The sequence below is a fragment of the Petaurus breviceps genome, unplaced genomic scaffold (genome assembly GCF_028583685.1).
Source record: "Petaurus breviceps papuanus isolate PSGF00001 unplaced genomic scaffold, PetGlider_PUasm1.0 186, whole genome shotgun sequence".
Lineage (NCBI taxonomy): Eukaryota > Metazoa > Chordata > Mammalia > Diprotodontia > Petauridae > Petaurus > Petaurus breviceps.
Window position 1 is genome coordinate 19,398,804 of NW_027185798.1, and position 20,765 is coordinate 19,419,568.

The 20,765-nt window shown below is 41.3% G+C and overlaps 1 protein-coding gene across 2 annotated transcripts in view; it reads right to left on the reverse strand.

Annotated features, from left to right (window-relative positions):
* Positions 1–17,867, reverse strand: part of VPS53 (VPS53 subunit of GARP complex) — a 144,549-nt gene extending 126,682 nt beyond the window's left edge. For both annotated transcript variants that reach the window (XM_069089707.1, XM_069089706.1), the window contains exon 1: positions 17,632–17,867. In XM_069089707.1, coding sequence (XP_068945808.1) covers positions 17,632–17,718 — 87 coding nt within the window. In that variant the 5' untranslated portion in view covers positions 17,719–17,867. The remainder of the gene's footprint in view (positions 1–17,631) is intronic.
* Between the last annotated feature and the right edge of the window lie 2,898 nt (positions 17,868–20,765).

The window sequence follows — 20,765 nt, forward strand, 5'->3', positions numbered from 1 at the left end:
CTCCCCCACCTGAATTCCCAGTTCTAGATTCACATCTCCAATTACATACAAGACATTTACACCTGCGTATCCCTGCAGAACCTCCAACTCATCATATGAAACTGAGCTTATCACCTTCTGCCCCAAATATCTTCCTTCTGCCATTATATCTGTCACTGGCACCACCATTCATTCATTCCATCTTCCAAGTTGGAAAACTGATTTTCTTTTTCTGTCCTTACATTCAATCAGTTACTAAGTTTCATCAAGTCTACCTCCACAATCCAAAAAGGCACCAGCCCTCCCCTTGCAAAGGTGGGGGCCTCCGAATGGGACGCGCTGCATATTTCAAACTCTAGCTAGCCTTCGAAGCCCCACTCAATGTCACTACCTCCATGATGCCTTTCCTAACTCCCACTGATAATAAAGAGCTTCCGTTCCTCCTAAGATATCACCTACTACTGTGTGTGTTCCTCTTATACACCCATCATGTATTATTTAGAATCAGTTATCTGGGTACAAGTCAGTCCACCCCAGAGATTCCATTCTAAACCTCATAGCTCAACCAGCACCTAGGACAGTGCTCTGCACACAGGAGAGGCTTAGTAAGAGATCCACAAATTTTAGTGTCAGTCTCAGGCTAAGCCAGAGCTTGGTGATAATCATCAGAATAAGTAAATAGCAGTGTATGTGTGTGTGTGAGAGAGAGACAGAAAGAGAAAGAGAAAGAGAGAGAGAGAGAGAGAGAGAGAGAGAGAGAGAGAGAGAGAGAGATAGTGTGTATTTGTGTAAACAAACAATAGACTGCTGGATAAATAGATTATCTGAGCAGGAAAAAAATTCACCATATCTCATAGATTCTGGGGTAACAGTTCTTAAATGATTTCTGCTCTTCTGAACTTGTCTAGAAATCAAGAGATGACATTCAGACAGTGTCCTGTTAAAAAATGGTAAGGCGCAATGGTGAAAAATACCACTATCTCATATGACTGCAGAATATGTCAAATGATAGATTAAGAAAACAGTCAGTTGTTCCCCAGGGTTAACTACATTTTACCACTCTGACTTGAAATCCAGAGATCTAAGGGTAGGGGGTACACAGTCACCCCCAAGCAACCTCCCTTAGCATTTTTGGTGTCAAAACCTCCAATCTGTCTTCTGAGACATGAAACTACCCAAAGGCACTTAGAAGCTATTAGGGATCAAATTTCATTTTGTTTTTAAAGTAAGACTGGCACAAATGTTATTTTGTTGTTGTTAAATGTATAATTCTGTCCTATAATTACAAGCTATTAATTCTCCATTCTTTCTCACATGTCTCTCCCTAAAACAATACAAACCACTATGCAGAATCTTTCAAGTCTATCACTGTAGTAATGACCTGAGAAATGCCATCCTTGCTGCATGGGGCAAGAACATGCCACAGGTCATGTTGATTTCAGGATGTTTGCTTATTTAAATATACAATGAACTTATATCTGGCATTCTTATTTGTTCTCTAGAAAGAGTAAAATGTACTTCACTGAAAACTTTCTAATTTACAAGACCATCTATCAAACAATTACTAATGAAACAGATTTATTTCTTCCTTTCCAGCCTATGGGACCCTGGCTGGGAGGTCTAGCCCTTTCAGAAAGGCATCGATCGCTTACTGAACAAATGTCCAAAAAACACAAAACTATAAAAAATAGTTAATGATTCAGAAGTGAGCCAAATTCAGTAAAGTGAATTTTAATAGTGAAATGCAAAGTGCTAACTTGGGTTCCAAAATTCATCTCAAAAGTTCAAGATGGATGATGCAATGGCTAAAGGGTAGCATGTATCTGAGAGGAAGTGTGACACAGAGGGAAAGCACTAGCTGTGGGGTCTGAGGGCTTGGGTGCAAATCCTACATTTGCTACTTACTATGTAGTATGGAACAAGTAATTTAACTTTGCTAAGTCGGGGTGGAGACAAGAAGGCAGAGTAGAAGCAGGAAATTCCATGACCTCCCCCAACAACCACCTCAAATATGTACAAAATATGACTCTAAACAAATTTTAGAGCTACAAATCCCACAAAGTGACAGAGAGAAACAAATCTCCCACTGAAGGCAGCCTTGCAGGCCAACAGGAAGGGTTCATCCCAGTGTATTGGGAGCCTAGCAGTCCTGTGTAAACTACATGGCTTTGGCCCCAGGGAGGCAATGGCGGCCAGAGCAGACTTCAGGAGAGTGAATCCCCAACAGCTATGGTGGTTTCCAGACTTTTCAACCCATAAATGTCAAAAAGAAAGTAAAAGGTTACTCGGGAACTCGGTTGGAAAGGAAGGGTGCAGTCCGGCCCCTGTCCCCAGGGCAAGGGATGGTGGAAGCACAGCAGCTGCGGCAGCCTCAGAAGCTCCTGGCCTACAGATTGGAGGGGGACCAAGCAACGATTCACAGGGTAATCGGTCTTCCTTTGACCTGCTTGGATCACTTTGGTGGGTGGTGGTCCTGGGGTGAGAAACGCCAGTTTGCCAGTATGGTGTCTGTAGAGAGGGCGCCCTCCTCAGACCTCTGACAACATCAGCAAAAACACCAATGATTTGGGACAAAGCTCTCCCCTCTGGAAGTAGAGTTCTACTGTGGCAAAAAGCTCAAAAGTCAAGTAATTGACTGGCAATTTGATCAAGCAGAGGAAGCACAAACAAACCAGAGAATCCTTTTTGGGGGACAAAAAGGATCAAAGCATAGAATGGGAGGAAGACAACGAAGTCAGAACTCCTGCACTAAAAGCTTCCAAGAAAAATATGAATTGGTTACAGGACACAGAAGAGCTCAAGAAGGGTTTTGAAAATCAAGAGAAGTGGAAGAAAAAAATGGGAAGAGAAATGAGAACGATGCAAGAAAAACATGAAAAGAGAGTCAACAACCTGACTGGAGAAAATAATACCTTAAAAAAATAGACTAACTCAAATGGCAAAAGAGGCCCAAAAAGCCAATGAGGAGAATGCCTTTAAAAAGTCAAATCTGCCAGATAGAAAAGGAATTTCAAAAACGCACCAAAGAGAATAATTCCTTCAAAATTAGATTGGAGCAAATGGAAGCTAATGACTTTACCAGAAATCAAGATACTATAAAACAGATCCAAACAAATGAAAAAACAGAAGGCAATGTGAGATATCTCACTGGAAAAAACACTGACCTGGAAAATAAATCTAGGAAAGATCATTTAAAAATTATTGGGCTGACAGGGAGCTTCCACCTTCCCCAATCCAGGTAAAAGGGGACTCTGAACAAACTTTGGAGCTACAGAACCCACAAAATGACACAGAGAAGCTAACCTCCCACTGAGGACAGCCTGGCAGGCCGGCAGGAATCGGACAGCGCAGCGCTCTGGATGCTGAGCTCAGGCCCGCGTGAGCCGGAGTTTTTAGCCCCAGGGTGGGCCTGACCAGCCGCAGGCTGGAGGGACTCCAGATCACCAGCAGCTGTGGCTGTTTCCAGATTTACTAACACATAGATGTGAAGGACAAAGTGAGAGGTCAGTACAGTGTGGACTTTGGGACCAGTAGTTGGGAGTACAGTGGCTTCCAGGACAAGAAGCCGCTGAGACGCTGCTGCACAGCATTGCAGCTTCAACCCCTGGCCTGCAGAGTGTAGGGGGACCAAGCAAACAGTCTGAGGGGTAATCACTCTTGCTTTAACCTGCTTGGATCTGGATTGCAGTCTAGGGTGGAGGTCCTGGGGTGCGTGACCAGCTTGCCAGAGCATGTGGAGACCTCAGAGAGGGCACCCAACTAATAACTCCAGCAGCTGAGAAAACTCCAGCATTTGGGACGAAAGCTCCTCTGTCTGGTGGCAGAGTCCTACTGTGGCAAAAAGCCCAGGGGTCAAGTGACTGAAGGGCAACATGACCAGGCAAAGGAAACAAAGCAAACAGAAGAATCCAACATTAGATTCCTATTTTGGGGACAAAAAGGAGCAAAGCATGGAACAAGAGGAAACGGGGAAGATAGAACTCCTGCACGAAAAGCTTCAAAGGAAAATAGGAGCTGGTTACAGGCCATAGAGGACCTTAAGAAGCAGATAAGAGAAATGGAGGAAAAACTGGGAAGAGAAATGAGAACGATGCAAGAAAATTACGAAATGAGAGTCAACAGCCTGACTGAGGAAAATTACACCTTAAAAAACAGACTAACTCAAATGGCAAAAGAGGCTCAAAAAGGCAATGAGGAGAGGAATGCCTTGAAAAGCCAAATTTGCCAGATGGAAAAAGAATCTCAAAGGCTCACTGAGGAGAATCATTGCTTCAGAATTAGATTGGAGCAAATGGAAGCTAATGACTTTATGAGAAATCAAGATGCTGTTAAACAGATCCAAACAAATGAAAGAATAGAAGGCAATGTGAAATATCTCAAGGGAAAAACCACTGACCTGGAAAATAGATCCAGGAAAGATAATTTAAAAATTATTGGACTACCTGAAAGCCATGATCAGGGAAAGAACCTAGAAATCATCCTCCAAGAAATTCTCAGGGAAAACTGCCCTGATGTTTTAGAACCAGAAGGCAAAATAGAGGTTGAAAGAATCCACCAATCACCTCCTGGAAAAGATCTCAAAAAGAAAACTCCTAGGAATATTATAGCCAGGTTACGGAATTCCCAGATCAAGGAGAGAATTTTACAAGCAGCCAGGAAGAAACAATTTGAATATTGTGGAAACACAATCAGGATAACACAGGATCTGGCAGCTTCTACACTGAGGGATCAAAGGGCCTGGAATATGATATTCTGGAGGGCAGAGGAGCTGGGATTAAAACCAAGAATCACCTACCCAGCAAAACTGAGTATCATGTTTCAGGGGAAAATATTTAGTCATTCAGTGGAATAGATGATTTCAAGAATTCTTGATGACAAAGCCAGAGTTGAATAGAAAATTCGACATTCAGATACAAGAAGCAAGAGAAGCTTGAGAAGGTAAACAGGGAAAAGAAATCAGAAGCCACTTACCGAAGTTGAACCATTAACATTCCTACATGGAAAAACGATAATTGTAACTGATGAAACTTTTCTCAGTATGAAAATAGTTGAAGGGAATGGAAATATATATATATATACACACACACACATATATATGGCTATATCAGAGAGTATACAAGCATATGAATACATATGTGAATGTGTGTATATATATATTTACAGGTATACATAAATAGAGGGCACAGGACCAAGTTAATAGGAAAGGATGATACCTAAAAGGTGAAACTAAAAGGTGAGAGGAATATAATGAGAGGAGATGGAGAGAGACAGAATGGGGTAAATTATCTCATATAGAAGAGGCAAGAGAAAATGGTTACAACGGAGGGGTAAAATAGGAAGGCAAAAGCCTTATTCTCATTGAATTTGGCTCAGGGAGAGAATGAAATACACACTAAATAGGGTATATCACCTTACAGGAGAGTAGGGGGGAAGGGGATGAAAGGGGGGATGATGGAAGGGAGGGCAGGCTCAGGGGGAGGGAAGTTGGAAGCACCCACTTTTGAAAAGGGATGAGATCAAAGTAGAGAATAGAACAAGTGGGTGGTGGGGGAGGAAGGAGGGAAATGTAGTCAGTCTTTTACAATATATCTACTATATTAATGTTTTGCATTAGCTACACATGTACAACCTATAATGAACTGCTTATCTTCCCAATAAGGGTGGGTGACAAGGGAGGAAGGGAATGAATCTGGAATTCAAAGTTTTAAAATCAAATTTTTAAAATTATATATATATATACATATATATATATATCTTATTAATACTCTTTTACATATAATTGGGAAATAAGATATACAGGTACTAGGACATAGAGATCCTCCATGCCCTACTGGAAAATCAAAGGGGGGATGGGAGAAGATATGGGAGAGAACAGATTGGAGGAGGGCATATCCTGTGGGACAGCTATTTTGAGGTGGTGGATAGGGGAAAAAGAGGGAGAAAATTTGTAACTCAAAATCTCGCGGAAATGAATGATGTAAATCAGAAGTTAATAAAGCATTTGAAAAATGAAAAAAAAAATTATTGAGCTACCTGAAAGCCTTGATCAAAAAAAAAAATAGAAATCATCCTTCAAGAAATTCTCAAGAAAAACTGCCCTGATATTTTAGAACAAAAGGGAAAAACAGAAATTGAGAGAATTCACTGATCACCTCTTGAAAAAGATCCCAAAAGGGGCAGCCAGGTGGCTCAGTGAGTAAGAGTACCAGCCCCAGAGTCGGGATGACCTGGGATCGAATCTGGGCTCTGATACTTAGCACCACACCCAGAAATAACTGGCCATGTAACCTTGAGCAAGTTACTTAACCCCAATTGCTTAAAAAAAAATCCCAAAAATAAAACTCCTAGGAATATTATAGCCAAATTCAAGAGTTCCCAGGTCAAGGAGAAAATATTACAAGCAGCCAAGAAGAAACAATTTGAGTATTGTGGAAACACAATCAGTATAACACAAGATCTAGCAGCTTCTACATTAAAGGATCAAAAGGCTTGGAATATGATATTCCCAAGGTCAAAGTAACTAAGATTAAAACCAAGAATCACCTACTAGCAAAACTGAGTACAATGTTTCAGGGGAAAATATCGTCATTCAATGAAATAGAGGACTTTCAAGCATTCTTTTTTTTTTTTTGGAGGGGCAATTGGGGTTAAGTGACTTGCCCAAGTGACTTGCACTCACATGGCTAGTTTTTTGTGTTAAGTGTCTGAGGCTGGATTTGAACTCAGGTCCTCCTGACTCCAGAGCCAGTGCTCTATTCACTGTGCCACCTAGCCATCCCACTTTCAAGCATTCTTGATGAAAAAACCAGAGTTGAATAGCAAATTTGACTTCCAAATACAAGAAGCAAGAGAAGCATGAGAAGGTAAACAGGGAAAAGATATCATAAGGAACTTATTAAAATTGAACTATTTACATTCCTACATGGTAAAACGATAATTGTAACTCATGAGACTTTTCTCACTATGAGGATAGTTGATGGGAATATATATGTGTGTATATATATATGTATACATATATACATATGTTTATATAGGAGGGTATATGTATATATGTGAGTGTGTATATATATGTGTGTGTACAGGTATACATAGAGGGCACAGGACCAATTGAACAGGAAGGGATGATATCTAAAAAATAAAATTAAGAGGTTAGAGAGGAATATAATGAGAGGAGATAGAGAGAGACAGAATAGGGTAAATTACCTCACATAAAAGAGGGAAAGGAAAACCGTTACAATGGAGGGGAACAACAGGAAGGCAAAAGGGAATGGGTCAACCTTACTGTCACTGAATTTGGCTTAAGGCAGGAATACCATACACACTAAATTGGGTATCTTACCCTACAGGAAAGTAGGGGGAAGGGGATAAGAGGGGGGATGATAGAAGGGAGGACAGATTGGGAGGGAAGGTAGTTAGAAGTACACACATTTGAAAAGGGACAGGGTTCAAAGTAGAAAATAGAAAAAGTGGGGGGGGATAGGATGGAGGGAAATATAGTCATTCTTTCACAATATATCTACTATGGAAATGTTTTGCATAACTGCACATGTATAACCTATATTGAATCGCTTTTCCTCCCAGTAGGGGTGGGTGATGAAGGAAGAGGGGAAAGAATCTGCAAATCAAAGTTTTAAAATCTAATGTTAAAAAAAAAATATATATATATATATGTATGTATTTTTTTTTACATGCAACTGGGAAATAAGATACAGGCAATGGGGTATAGAAATCCATCTTGCCCTACTAGAAAGTCACAAGGAGGATGGGGGAGAAATATAAGAGAGAGCAGATTTGGGGGAGGCATATTCAGTAGAATCGCTATTTTGGGGTGGGGAGTAGGGGAAAGATGGGGTGAAAATTTGTAACTCAAAATCTTGTGGAAATGAATGTTGAAAACTAAAAATAAACAAATTAAACCAAAAAAAGTCTACACTTAACTTCGCTAAGCCTCAGTTTCCCTCATCAGTAAAATATGGGGGTTAGATCAGATGTCATTCTAGCTCTAGATCTATGATTATACGTATCAGAAAGAGCTGGATACTGACATGAATAAAATAGAGAAAGAAGACATCAATGAACTGGGCATGCAACTAAAAAAGCTAGAAAAAGAACAAATTAAAAATCACCGATTAAATACCAAATTAGAAATTCTGAAAACCAAAGGAGATTAACAAAATTAAAATTTAAAAAAAACTATTGAACTAAAAAATTAAAACTAAGAGCTGATTTTATGAAAAAAAAAACAATAAAATAAACCTTTGGTTAATCTGATTTTAAAAAAGAAAGAAGGGGCGGCCAGGTAGCACAGCGAGTAAGAGCACCGGCTCCAGTGTTGAGAAGACCTGGAGATCGAATCCTGGGCTCAGACACTTAGCACCCACCCAGAAACACCTGGCCGTGTAACCTTGAGCAAGTTACTTAACCCCAATTGCTTAAAAAAAAATTAAAATAAAAAAAATAAAAAAGAAAGAAGAAAACCAAATTACTACCATCAAAAATGAAAAGGGTAAATTCACCACCAATGAAAAAGAAATCAAAACAATAATTAGGAACTTTTTTTCCCAACTGTATGCCAATAAATCTGACAATCTTACTGAAATGAATGAATGTTTACAAATACATAAATTTCCCAGATTAATGGAAGAGTAAATAAAATACTTAAATAATGCCTTTTCAGAAAAAGAATTCAATAAACTCCTTAACAAAAAATCTCAGGCGGCTAGGTGGTGCAGTGAATGGAGCACTGGCCCTGGAGTCAGGAGGACCTGAGTTCAAACTTGACGTGAGATACTTAACATACACACACACACCCAAAAAAAAAAAACCTAGCCTTGTAACCTTGGGCAAATCACTTAACCCCAATTGCCCTACCTTCCCCCCTCCAAAAAGAAAAGAAAAGAAAAAATCTCTAGGGACAGATAGATTTACAAGTGAATTCTATCAAACATTTAAAGAACAATTAATTTTAATACTATATAAGCTATTCAGAAAAATAGGTGAATAAGGAGTCCTACCAAATTCTTTTTATGATACAAATATGGTGCTGATACCTAAACCAGAAAGAGCCAAAAGAGAGAAAGAAAATTAGAGACCAGTTTCCCTAACGAATATAAGTGCAAAAAAATTTTAAATAAAATATTAGCAAAGAGATTATAGCAACTTATCTCGAGCATAATACACTATGACCAGGCAGGATTTACACCAAGAATGCAGGACTGCTTCAATATTAGGAAAACTATCAGCATAAATGACCATCTCAACAAAATTAACAGAAATCATATGATTAGCTCAATAGATGCAGAAAAAGCAGGACAAAATACAATACCCATTGCTATTAAAAACACTAGAAAGCATGGGAATAAATGGAGTCTTCCTTAAAATGGCAGATAGCACCTATCTAAAATCATCAGCAGGCATTATATGTAATGGGGATAAGCTAGAAGTATTTCCAATAAGATCGAGGGTGAAACGAGGATGTCCATTATCATCATGTTATTCAATATTGTACTAGAAATGTTAGCTTTAGCAATAAGAGAAGAAAAAGAAACTGAAGGAATTAAAATAGGCAAAGAAACAAAGCTATCACTCTTTGCAGATGATATGATGGTGTACTCAGAGAATCCTAGATGATCAAGTAAAAAATTACTAGAAATAATAAACAAATTTAGCAAAGTTACAGGATATAAAATAAACCCACATAAATCATTGGCATTTCTATATATTACGAAAACAAAGCCCAATAGCAGCAAGACACAGAAAGAGAAATTCCATTTAAAATTACTGTAGACATTATAAAACATGATAAAAATACTGTAGACATCATAAAATATCTACCTGCCAAAACAAACCCAGGAACTATATGAACACAATTACAAAAAATGTTTCAGACAAATAAAGTCAGATCTAAATAATTGGAAAAAATATCAGTTGTTCATGGATAGGCTAAGCTAATATAATAAAAATGACAATTCTACCTAAATTAAATTGCTTATTCAGTACCATACCAGTCAAATTACCAAAAAAATTATTTTATAGAGCTAGAAAAAACAATGACAAAATTCATTTGAAAGGACAAAAGGTCCAGAATATCAAGGGAATGAATAAAAAGAAATGTAAGGAAAGTGTCCTAGCTGTACCACATCCTGTATTATATGCTGTATTACAAAGCAGCAATCAGCAGAACTACTTGGACTGGCTAAGAAACAGAGTGGTGCATCAGTGAAATAGGGTAACAATAATCAATGAATAGAGTAATTTACTATTTCATAAATCCAAAGACTGCAGCTTCTGGGATAAGAACTCACTATTTAACAAAAACAGCTGGGAAAACTGGAAAACAGTACGGCAGAAACTAGGCACAGACCAATGTCTGACACCGTATACCAGAATAAAGTCCAAACGGATACATGATTTAGATACAAAGACTGACATGATAAGCAAACGAGGAGAGCAAGGAATTGTTTACCTGTCAGATTGATGGAGAAGAGAAGAATTTATGACTAAACAAGAGATAGAGAACATTATGAAATGCAAAATGGATAATTTTGATTACATTCAACTGAAAAGCTTTTGCACAAAGCCAATGCAATCAAGATTAGAAGGGAAGCAGAAAGCTAGGAAACAATTTTTATAGTCAATGTCTCTGACAAAGGCTTCATTTCTAAAATATATAGAGAACTGAGACAAATTTATAAGAACACAAGTCATTCTCCAATTGATAAATGGTCAAAGAATATTAACAGGCATTTTTCAGAGGAAGAAATTAAAGTTTTTAGTCATATGAAAAAATGCTCTAAATCACTACTGATTAGAAAAATGCAAATCAAAACAACTCTGAGATAGCAGAATAGCTATCAGATTGGCTAACATGACAAAACAGAAAAATGAAAAATGTTTGGGAAGATATGGGAAAATTGGAACACTAATGCATTGTTGATGGAGTTGTGAACTGATCCAACCATTCTGGTGAGCAATTTGGAACTATGCCCAAAGAGTCATAAAAATGTGCATACTCTTCGACCCAGCAATACCACTTCTAGGACTGTATCCCAAAGAGATCATAAAAACAGGGAAAGAACCCATATGTACAAAAATATTTATAGCAGCTCTTTTCATGGTGGTCAAGAATTAGAAATTAAGGGGATGTCCATCAAGTGGGAAATAGATGAACAAGTTGTGGTATGTAAATGTAATGGAATACTATTGTGCTATAAGAAATGATGAATAGACAGACTTCAGGAAAACCTGGAGAGACTTATATGAACTGATACTGAGTAAAATGAGCAGAACCAGAACACTGTACACAGTAACAGCCACATTGTGTGCAATGACTGACTTTGATAGACTTAGCTCTTCTCAGCAATACATCATGATCTAAGACAACTCCAAAAGCCTCACAATGGAAAATGCTACGAGAAAGAACTTTGGCATCTGACTGCAGATGGAAGTAGACTGTTTGCTCTCTTTTTCTTTTGTTCTTTTGTTTCTTCTTTTTCATGGTTTTTCCCATTAGTTCTAATTCTTCTTTACCTCATGACTAATGTGAAAATACATTAAATATGAATGTATAAGTAAAGCCTATATCAGAATGCACACAGTCTTGGAGAGGAAAGAGGAAATGGAGGGGGAGAAAATTTAAAGCTCAAAATCTTATGGAAGTGAATGTTGAAAACTGAAAATAATTATTTTTTTAAAGAGCTTGAGTTTCAGAGGGCTGAAAACTGTCTGGGACACAGTATGATAGAGAAACCCAGAAGACAAATGCCATCTCAAACTACACTCCTAGAGGAAAAGCATCTCAGAACAAGGAGGGGATGGTACCACTGGCCTCTGCCTTGGCCAGGGGCACCAAATGGGGAACATTTGCTCAGGGCCTTACATTTTAGTAGAGGCAATGAAATGTGGTAGATAATACACTACAGGATAACCAAAATGATGAAAAGCCTCAAACTTTTACCAAAACAGGGTCAGTTAGAAGAACCAAAACACTTAGGAGAGACATGATAGTATCTTTCAGGAAGGACTGTCAAGTGGAAGATTAATTATAATTATTGTTAGAACTGTCTGTTTCCAAGACATAAGGAACCAATTCAAAGGCATAAGACTAAGCGGCCATTCACAACTGATAAATGGTCAAAAGATATGAATGGTTTGCTACGGAAGAAATCCAAACTATCAAGTCATATGAAAAAAAATGCTCCAATTCACGAAAAACTAGAGAAATACAAATTAAAGCAACTCTAAGTTTTCTACCTCATACCTACGAGACTGGCAAAGTTGACCAAAAAGGAAAATGACAAATGATGGATGGGCTGCAGGAGAACAGGCACATCAATGCACTTCCAGTATTCCCAGCAGTTGCTGTCAAACAGGGAGTTCTTCCCCAAGCAATCTACTACACTGAGCGCTAGCTTATTGAATCACTTGATTCTGATTTTTCCTTATCTACTCTGTTCCCTTGCTTTGCTCCCTTTTTTACCCAACACCAAACAGTTTTGATGATTTTGGCTTGACAGTGTAATGAGATCCTAGACCTTTTTCTGCCAACAAATGAATTGTGATCAGTTTCTCTAGCACAATAAAGGATCCCATAAGTAGAGAGATGGAACATTGTATCAGTAAATTAATTTAGGCAGTATAGATATTAAGCTATATAGAGCAGTTTGTTTACTGTCTCCCCGATTAGATTGTAAGCCCCTTGAGGGCAGGGACTGCCTTTTGTCTCTTTTGGTATCTCTAGCACTTACATAGCGCCTGGTACTACGAGCAGGTGCTCAATTAATGCTTACTGACCGACTGAGCATTATAATTTGTATTATGCCACAAGCACCAAACAGCCAGGCCTCAGTTATGTTATGCTAGCAAAAGTTACAAAAATCATTTTACTTTGTTTCATAAGTGTATCTGTACAAGTCTGGAGTGTGTCTTGGCAGGTTAACAGACAGCTATGCATTTTGTACTTATTTTGAACGGCACTTCCCTTTTGATTATTTCCTCCTGAATTTTATTATTACTCTATAGAAGTGCTATTGATTTTTGTGGATGTGTCGGATCCTGCCTACTTTAATGAAGCTACTGTCTCGATTACTTTCTTTAGGATTCTCAGACAGCATTGCCAGCAGTAAATAACGATGATTTTGTCTCCTCTTATCTTTCTCCAGACAATGTATCACAGGAACATAAATTTAGAGCATTAGAAGCCACTGAGTCAAACTGTCTCCTTTTAGAGATGAGGAAATGGAAACACAAAGTGATTTGCCCAGTTAAGGCAGAATCTGAACCCAGCTCTTCCTGACTCCAAATACAGCACCCTATCAACTACACCAGTGGGGTCAAACTTAAATGGAAATGGGGCCACTAACTGGTACATAAGGATCTATGCAGATAGCATAGTGACTCAGTTTTAGAATGTGATGTTATCTATGTTTTATTGAATTTTTATCTATTTTGTTAAATTTTTCCCAATTACATTTTAATCTGATTTGAGAGGGTTTGATACCCCTGTCCTTTATCCCTGACTCTCAATCTTAATGTTATCCCTAGCATTTCTAGAATTAAATCAAATAATATCAGGGAAAGGAACTAGACTTATTTTCATCCTGTATTTATGAGAGTTTCTAGAGTTTCTCAATTGTATACAATACTAGCCTTTAGTTTTAAATACATACTTTTTAAAATATATTACAAAATGGTCCTATGGTTTGTAGGCTCTGTTAAAAGTCAATGTTTTACTTTGTAAAAGAATCTTAAGTTTTTGGATATTTTTTATTAAATTGACTCTATTACTTGGTTTCCTAATCCTTGCATCCTTGTATCCCTAGTATAAATCCAACTTGATCATTATAAACAATTTTTCTGATAAATTGCTTTAGTATTTTTGCCACCTAAGATTTTTAGTTGACATTCATTAAATCCATCCCTTGTCTCCCTCAAACATCTCCCACTTGGAAATTCCAAACTCGTGTCCAAAACAAAACTGATTTCCCCCCAAGACTATCCCTTCTCCAAACTGCCCAGTTTCTACTGAGGATGCCACCACCCTTCTACAACCCTGGAGTCATCCCTGACCCTCTCTTCCACGCTCAAGATTTGCTCAGTTGCCAACACAACATGGCAGAAGAAAAAGAACTCATTCTGGAATCAAAGGATCTGACTTCAAATCTCACCTGTATAAGCTTGGATAAATCAATTCACCTCCCCGGGGCCTCAGTTTCCTCATCTGTAAAACAAGCAGCCTCTGAGGTACCTTCCACCTGAAGAATAAAGAGCCTAGACAGACCTCCTCTACGTGCCTGACCCCAGCCACTTCTATCCACCTCAACTCTAACTCGGGCTCCTATTACTCTTGCCTGGACTATCACAACAACCTTCTAGCTGGTCGCCCAGATCCCAGTGCTCCCTCCTAATCTATTTTCATGAAGCTACCAAATTCATATTCCATCTGACCCTGTAAAAAAAAGTCTTTCTCAAAAACAATCTTGTGGTTCCCTGTGGCCTCTAGGACTGAAGTTCTTCACAATGCCTTCCCTTTTCAGTCTAATTTCATTGCAACCAAACTGCATCCAAGTTTTCCCTGAAGATGACATTTCATTCCACTTTCTGCACTTTCAATCCATGGTGCCCCAGGTCTGCCTTCCCAACCCCTTTACACCATCATCTCTTGGCATCCTGAGCCTCCTTCAAAAAACAGCTTAGGATCAACACAAAAACTAGGTGAAAAGCTGCAGGACGTAAAATAAACCCACAGAAAGCGGCAGCATCTTAATACAGTTAAGCCTAGAAGAGGCCTTTCCTGTCTATATGGGCGTATGAATGTGAGTATGTATGTATGTGTACAGGTATACATAGACAGAGAGTACAGGACCAATTGAATAGGAAGGGATGATAAGGTGAAAGTAAGAGGTGAGAGAGGAATATAGTGAGAGAAGATGGGGAGAGATAGAATGGGATAAATTATCTCATACAGGAGGGGAAGAACAGGAAGGCAAAAGGGAAGGAATCAACCTTATTCTCTTTGAATATGGCTTAGGGCGGGAATGACATACACATTAAATAGGGTATCTCACCCTACAGGAGAGTAGAGGGGAAGGGGAAGAGAGGAGGGATAATGGAAGGGAGGGCAGGCTGGGGGGGAGGGAAGTTGGAAGCACACACTTTTGAAAAGGGATGGGATCAAAGTAGAGAATAGAACAAGTGGAGGGTGGGTAGGATGGAGGGAAATATAGTCATCTTTCACAATATATTCACTATGAAAATGTTTTACATAGTTACACATATACAACCTATATTGAATTGCTTATCTTCCCAGTGAGGGTGGGTGATGAGGGAGGAAGGGAAAGAATCTGGAATTCAAAGTTTTAAAATCAAATGTTTAAAAATATATACTTATTATTATTAATACTAATATTTTACATGTAACTGGGAAATGAGATATACAGGCACTGGGGCACAGAGATCCATTGTGCCCTACTGGAAAGTCAGAGGGGGTGGGGGAAGATATGGAAGAGAACAGATTGGGGGAGGGGATATTCAGTGGGATCACTGTTTTGGGGTGGTGGGTAGGGGAAAATGGGGAGAAAATTTGTAACTCAAAATCTTGTGGAAATGAATGATGTAAACTAAAAAAATAAAAAAGAGTGGGAAAAAAAGAATACTTGTCTTTGTGACCCTGGAGCCAAGCCCAGGGCCTTGCTTCTGGCAGGGCATGCCTACACTCTGTTAACTTATTTCCTATTTATCTTATATATAGTTCACTTGGTATATATTTGTTTCCATGCTGTCTCCCCCATTAGACTGTAAGTTCCTTGAAGGCAGGGACTGTCTTTTGTATCTTTTTGTGTTTAGCACAGTGCTTGGCATATATTAAGCCTGGCTTAATAAATGTTTACTGAGTCATTAATGAGTGCTTACAGAATGGAACTGAGGCTTGATTTAAGGATAAACTTAAAAATTAAAGGTAATCCAGGCTAGAATGTAGCCCAAGCAAGGGAGGTAGGGAACTGTCCTTCACACGAAGTCTTTGAGCAAAGGCTAGATGACCATGGGTCAGGCGGGGATCCTTTTGGCTCTCAGTATGGCAGGCCACCAAAGGGACCTGGGAAAGGATGGTAGGGGCTGCCGGAAACTGCTCAAGTACTCTCCAAATTCTTCCCCAACATTCAGCCTTCCCAGGCAATTTTTCTTCAGTTGGTGGGTCAGGGGTCATGTTAAATCAGCAGCCCGGAGGCAGAGCCAGAAATAATTAGTCTAGTAAACACCATATCCTTTCACTTTCCTCACAGAGACAACAATCTCAACCAACAAAGGAGATACAGGGTGAGGCTCAAAGCCTTTTCTGAAAGAAAGTCTCCCCCTTAACTCACTCAAGCCTGGGGGGCTAATTACAAGAATTCTCCATCTCAACAACTAAAAGAATCCCTTAACTATTTCTTCCTTCCCAACTTAATTTGAAGTAAAAACCAACACAGCCCAGAATAGAGGCCAGAAGTTCTTTTCACCCTCCAAAGGTGAAAGGGGAGCGAAGATGCAGGGGGCCTGAGGCCGCCTAGTTAGTACAGAAATACCTCCTCCTCTTAGAGCAGCAGCCCTCACCAGGAAGCCCCACCCCCAGAAAAGCCCCTTCACTCAAAGCCGACAAACCCCCCAAACCCTAAGCACTGAGCCCTAGGATAACCCAACATGGAAGCCGTGCCCAATCCAGGGCTGCCTGACTGTGGAAGCCAGAACCCTCTGGAACCGAGCCCCCACTCCTGGCAGCTTTCCGACAAGCCCACCTGGCCTCCTCATCACAGCATCACAGAGCTCAACCTGGAGGTCTGGGGCACCTGGCCCAACCTGAGGCCCCCCGCCATGACCTGGGGGCAGGGGCGAGGGGGAGGCCGCCTCTCTTTAGACCCCAACCATCCCCCGGACATTCTGACAGCCCCACCTCAAAGCTCCCCCCAATTCCCCCCAATAATCATTTGTAGACAGCTCAGAGAACAGAACCTGGAAGCCTAGAGGGAACCCCCCCAACAATGGTCTGACAGCTCCCCCACCCCCAAAGATGAGCTTGGCCTCAAAACCAGGCCCCTCTCCAGCAGACCGGGGCCTCCCGACCTAGCTCCTCGCCCCAGGCATTTTAAAGTTTGATCCAGGGGCTATTATTGACCCCATTCTACAGATGGAGAAACTGAGGCTAAGTGACTTGCCCAGGGTCACACACCTAGGAAACGTCTGAGGTTGGATTTGAACTCAAATCTTCCTGACTCTGGGACCAGCGCTCTCTCCACTGCACCACTGCCTCCTCCCTTCTTCTGCCCCCCACCTTGGCCTCCTACAACGCACAGCCCCCCTACCCTCTCCCACCCCAAGGGGAGGTTCCTCTATCCCCTCCCCCCCACCCCAGGGGCACGGCCCCCCCCCCCCCCCCCCCCCCCCCAGGGGCACGGCCCCTCCTCCTCCCCTCCCCCACTTCGGGGGCGGGGCCTCCTCTCCTCCTCCCACCCCAGGGGCCCGCGCTCCTCTTTCCCTTCCCCCACCCTCTGGGGCCGTGGTCCCTCTTCCCCTCCCACACCCCAAGGGTGGGACTCCCCCCCAACACCCGGGGGCGGACCCTCCCTCCCCTCCCCTCCCCTACCTCGGGGGCGGGGCCTCTCCGCCTACCCCCCTCACCTGCTCAATGGCCAGCTGCACCTCCGGAGTGAGCTGCAGCACGGCTTCCAGCTCCTCCACAAACTCGAGCTCCTCGTCCTCCATCATCCCGCCCCGTTCTGGCCTTAGTCCCAAGCCCGAGGCGGCGGCAGCGATCCCCGCCCCCCCGCCGCCCCCCGGTGCCCCGTTAACACCGGCTCGGTCTAACAACCAGATGCTTCCGGAAGCCACGGCACTTCCGGGAGCCGCGGAACTCTGGGATGGCGGAGGACTTTCCCGGGAGTCGAAGCAGAGAGGGGAGGAGGAGGAGAAAAGAGGCGTTTTGATCACGTGGGGTCCAGAAGCCCCACCCAGTCCCGCCCCCTTCCCCTAAGATTTCCTGTTCTAGTGGAGGATCTCCATGGGTTCGAATCCCGAACCTCTACTTTTTGGGTGTGTGACCTTGAACCAGTCTTTATTTCCCTCTTTGTAAAATCAAGGGCTGAATGAGATAGCCCTGGGGTCAGAAGAACTGAGTTCAAATCCAGCCTCACATATGTCTTAGTTGTGTGACCTATCAGCCTCAGTGTCAGTATCTGTAAAATGGGTATCAGAATAACCCCTACCTCCCTGGCCTACACAAAGAGTTATGCACGTAGCACTCTCCACACCACTTGTGAACCTAATTACCTTCTTAATTACAATCTGTGAAATGAGGGACTATGCCCAGATGATCTCTGAGATCTAAATCTCCAAAATCTAAGCCAATAGATAAAGAGAAGTCCCCCTCACCCCCACATCGGGTGCTCTACCTGCTGGTCAATATTTCCAACACTTCATGACCCCATTTCGAGTTTTCTTGGCAAAGATCCTGGAGGGGTTTGCCATTTCCTTCTCCAGCTGATTTTACAGATGAGGAAACTGAGGCAAAGAGTTAAGTGACTTGCCCAGGGTCACACAGCTAGTAAGTGTCTGAGGCAGGATTTGAACTCCTAGCCCAGTGGTATCCTACCACCTGTGGCAATCGGCCAATCAACATGCACTTGGTACTAGCACCCAAGACAGAACTAGTCTCTCCCTTCAAGAAGCTTACATTCTATATACAGAGCCAACATGTTTATATATAAGTGTGTGCACAATTAACATAAAATAAATATGACATAGTCTAGGGAGGAGAGCATGGTCATGGAAGGTCATCTCATCAGACTCCCTCATCTTATAGATTATGGAAGGGGACTTACCCAAGATCACACACTAATAAATATTAGATCCTCTGATTCCAGATGAAAAGACCTTAGATCTGATGATGGAAGGGACCTCAGAAGCAATCTCATCCAACTTCATTTTTCAGATGAGGGCGAGGGAAGTTATCACCCAGTATCACAAAGGCAGTCAGTTTCAGTGGTGGAATTTGAACCCAGATCTTTGGATTCCAGCTCTACACACTCTTTCATACTGCCTCTCTAATAGTAACATTTCTACGGCATTTTAGGATTAATAAAGCACATCAACCCTATAAGGTATGTAGTGTATCATTGGTACCATTGTACTGATGATAAATGTAGTTTTAGAGAGAAGAAATAACTCACCCGGGTCACACAGCTAACTTGTCCTAAGATAGGGCTCAAACTCAAGCTATCTGTCTTCAAGGCAAGAGCTGCTTCCCTAAAAGAAGAGTGAAATTTGCTTTCTGTTAAATCTGTCTGGACTGTCACCAACCCATGGATGTTTGAATAAGGAAAACCTTTTGCTTCCTTATTATGATGGGGTTTTTCTCCTATGTCTCTGTTCCCTCAAAATGAGGACATCTCTCAGACCATCCATACCTGCTTCTCTAATCATGAATCCTAAGAAGGAATGGTCCCTTCCCTTTAAGGCCCCAGCATTTCCATCCCCAAGAACCAGCTGGTCAGAATCACATCCAGGTTAGAAGTCTCCCTTCTTGCTTCCTCTAACTTCTAACGCTAATTTTGACTTTAGGAAAAGGTGAAAAGAACCTTCTTAATTAGGTATACCATAAGGAGGGCTGTAGTGTAGGATGATTAGCCATGTTCTATCTGGCCCCAGAGGGCAGAATCAGGAGCAAGAGCTAGAGGTTACAAAGAGACTGATTTCACTTTGATGTCAGGGGAAAAAAATTTTTTCTAATCATGAGAATTGTCAAAGTCAGAAGGGGCTGTTTTGAAAGTAGTGAGCTCTCCATCACAGGACGTCTGTGAGCAAAGACTGAATCTGGTCAAGTATGTTGTATCAGGGGATTTTTTCTTCCAGCTAAAGCTTGGACTGGCTGACCTCTAAAGCTCTTCCAACTCTGAGATTCTGTGACCTGTGACCCAATGGTCAGAGGCATGATCCATTTTCTTTTTTCAGACCTGGGAAGATGTGACTACTTTATAAAGATGATCTCTCCTCTCCATATCAAGCCTTAGCCTTTGAATAGACACATGACTTCTCCATTGTGCAACTGGCTAACTGTAGCAGCAAGCACCCCAAGCGTCCTCAGGGTTTGCAGCTACCACAGGTTCTTGGATCTGCTTTGTTAAAGGAAAGCAACTCAAAATGGGTTAACAAGCTTACTTTAATCAGTCAGACATATATCGTTTACCTTGTTCAGGAGAAAAGGTCAGCACCCTGAACCTCAAAGTATACAGGCATAATTATCAAGACAGAAACATCAAGTAGACAGATTTCCAAACTGTCCAACCATTACATCCATACCCAGTCAACATCTGGGTTTCCACATTCTGGGTTTTTCAAAGCCGGGGGACTCTCAACAATGGCTTCCCAGAATTCAGATCAAATCACAGAACACTTCTCAAAGTGAGTCCCAAAACAAAGCTACACATCAGGGCTTATATAGCCTTCTCCTGGCTCAGAGAATGTAACAACCTTATTGACTCACTGACCAATCAAGAAGTATCTACTGAAAAACAAGCCTCCCTCCCCAGGCTTCAGGTGCACTTTAGCCTAGGGGCAGGGAAGATCTTTAAAATTTACATTCGCATTACACTAACCTGCTAGTTAACTTGTCCAAAATGGAACTTATTATCTTTCACCTCAGACTATCGCCTCTTCCCTAACACCATATTACTGTGGAGTGTATACCTATCCTCCTAGACACCCAGGCTCACAGCCTGACTCTCTCTCTCTCTCCTCTCTCTCTCTCTCTCTCTCTC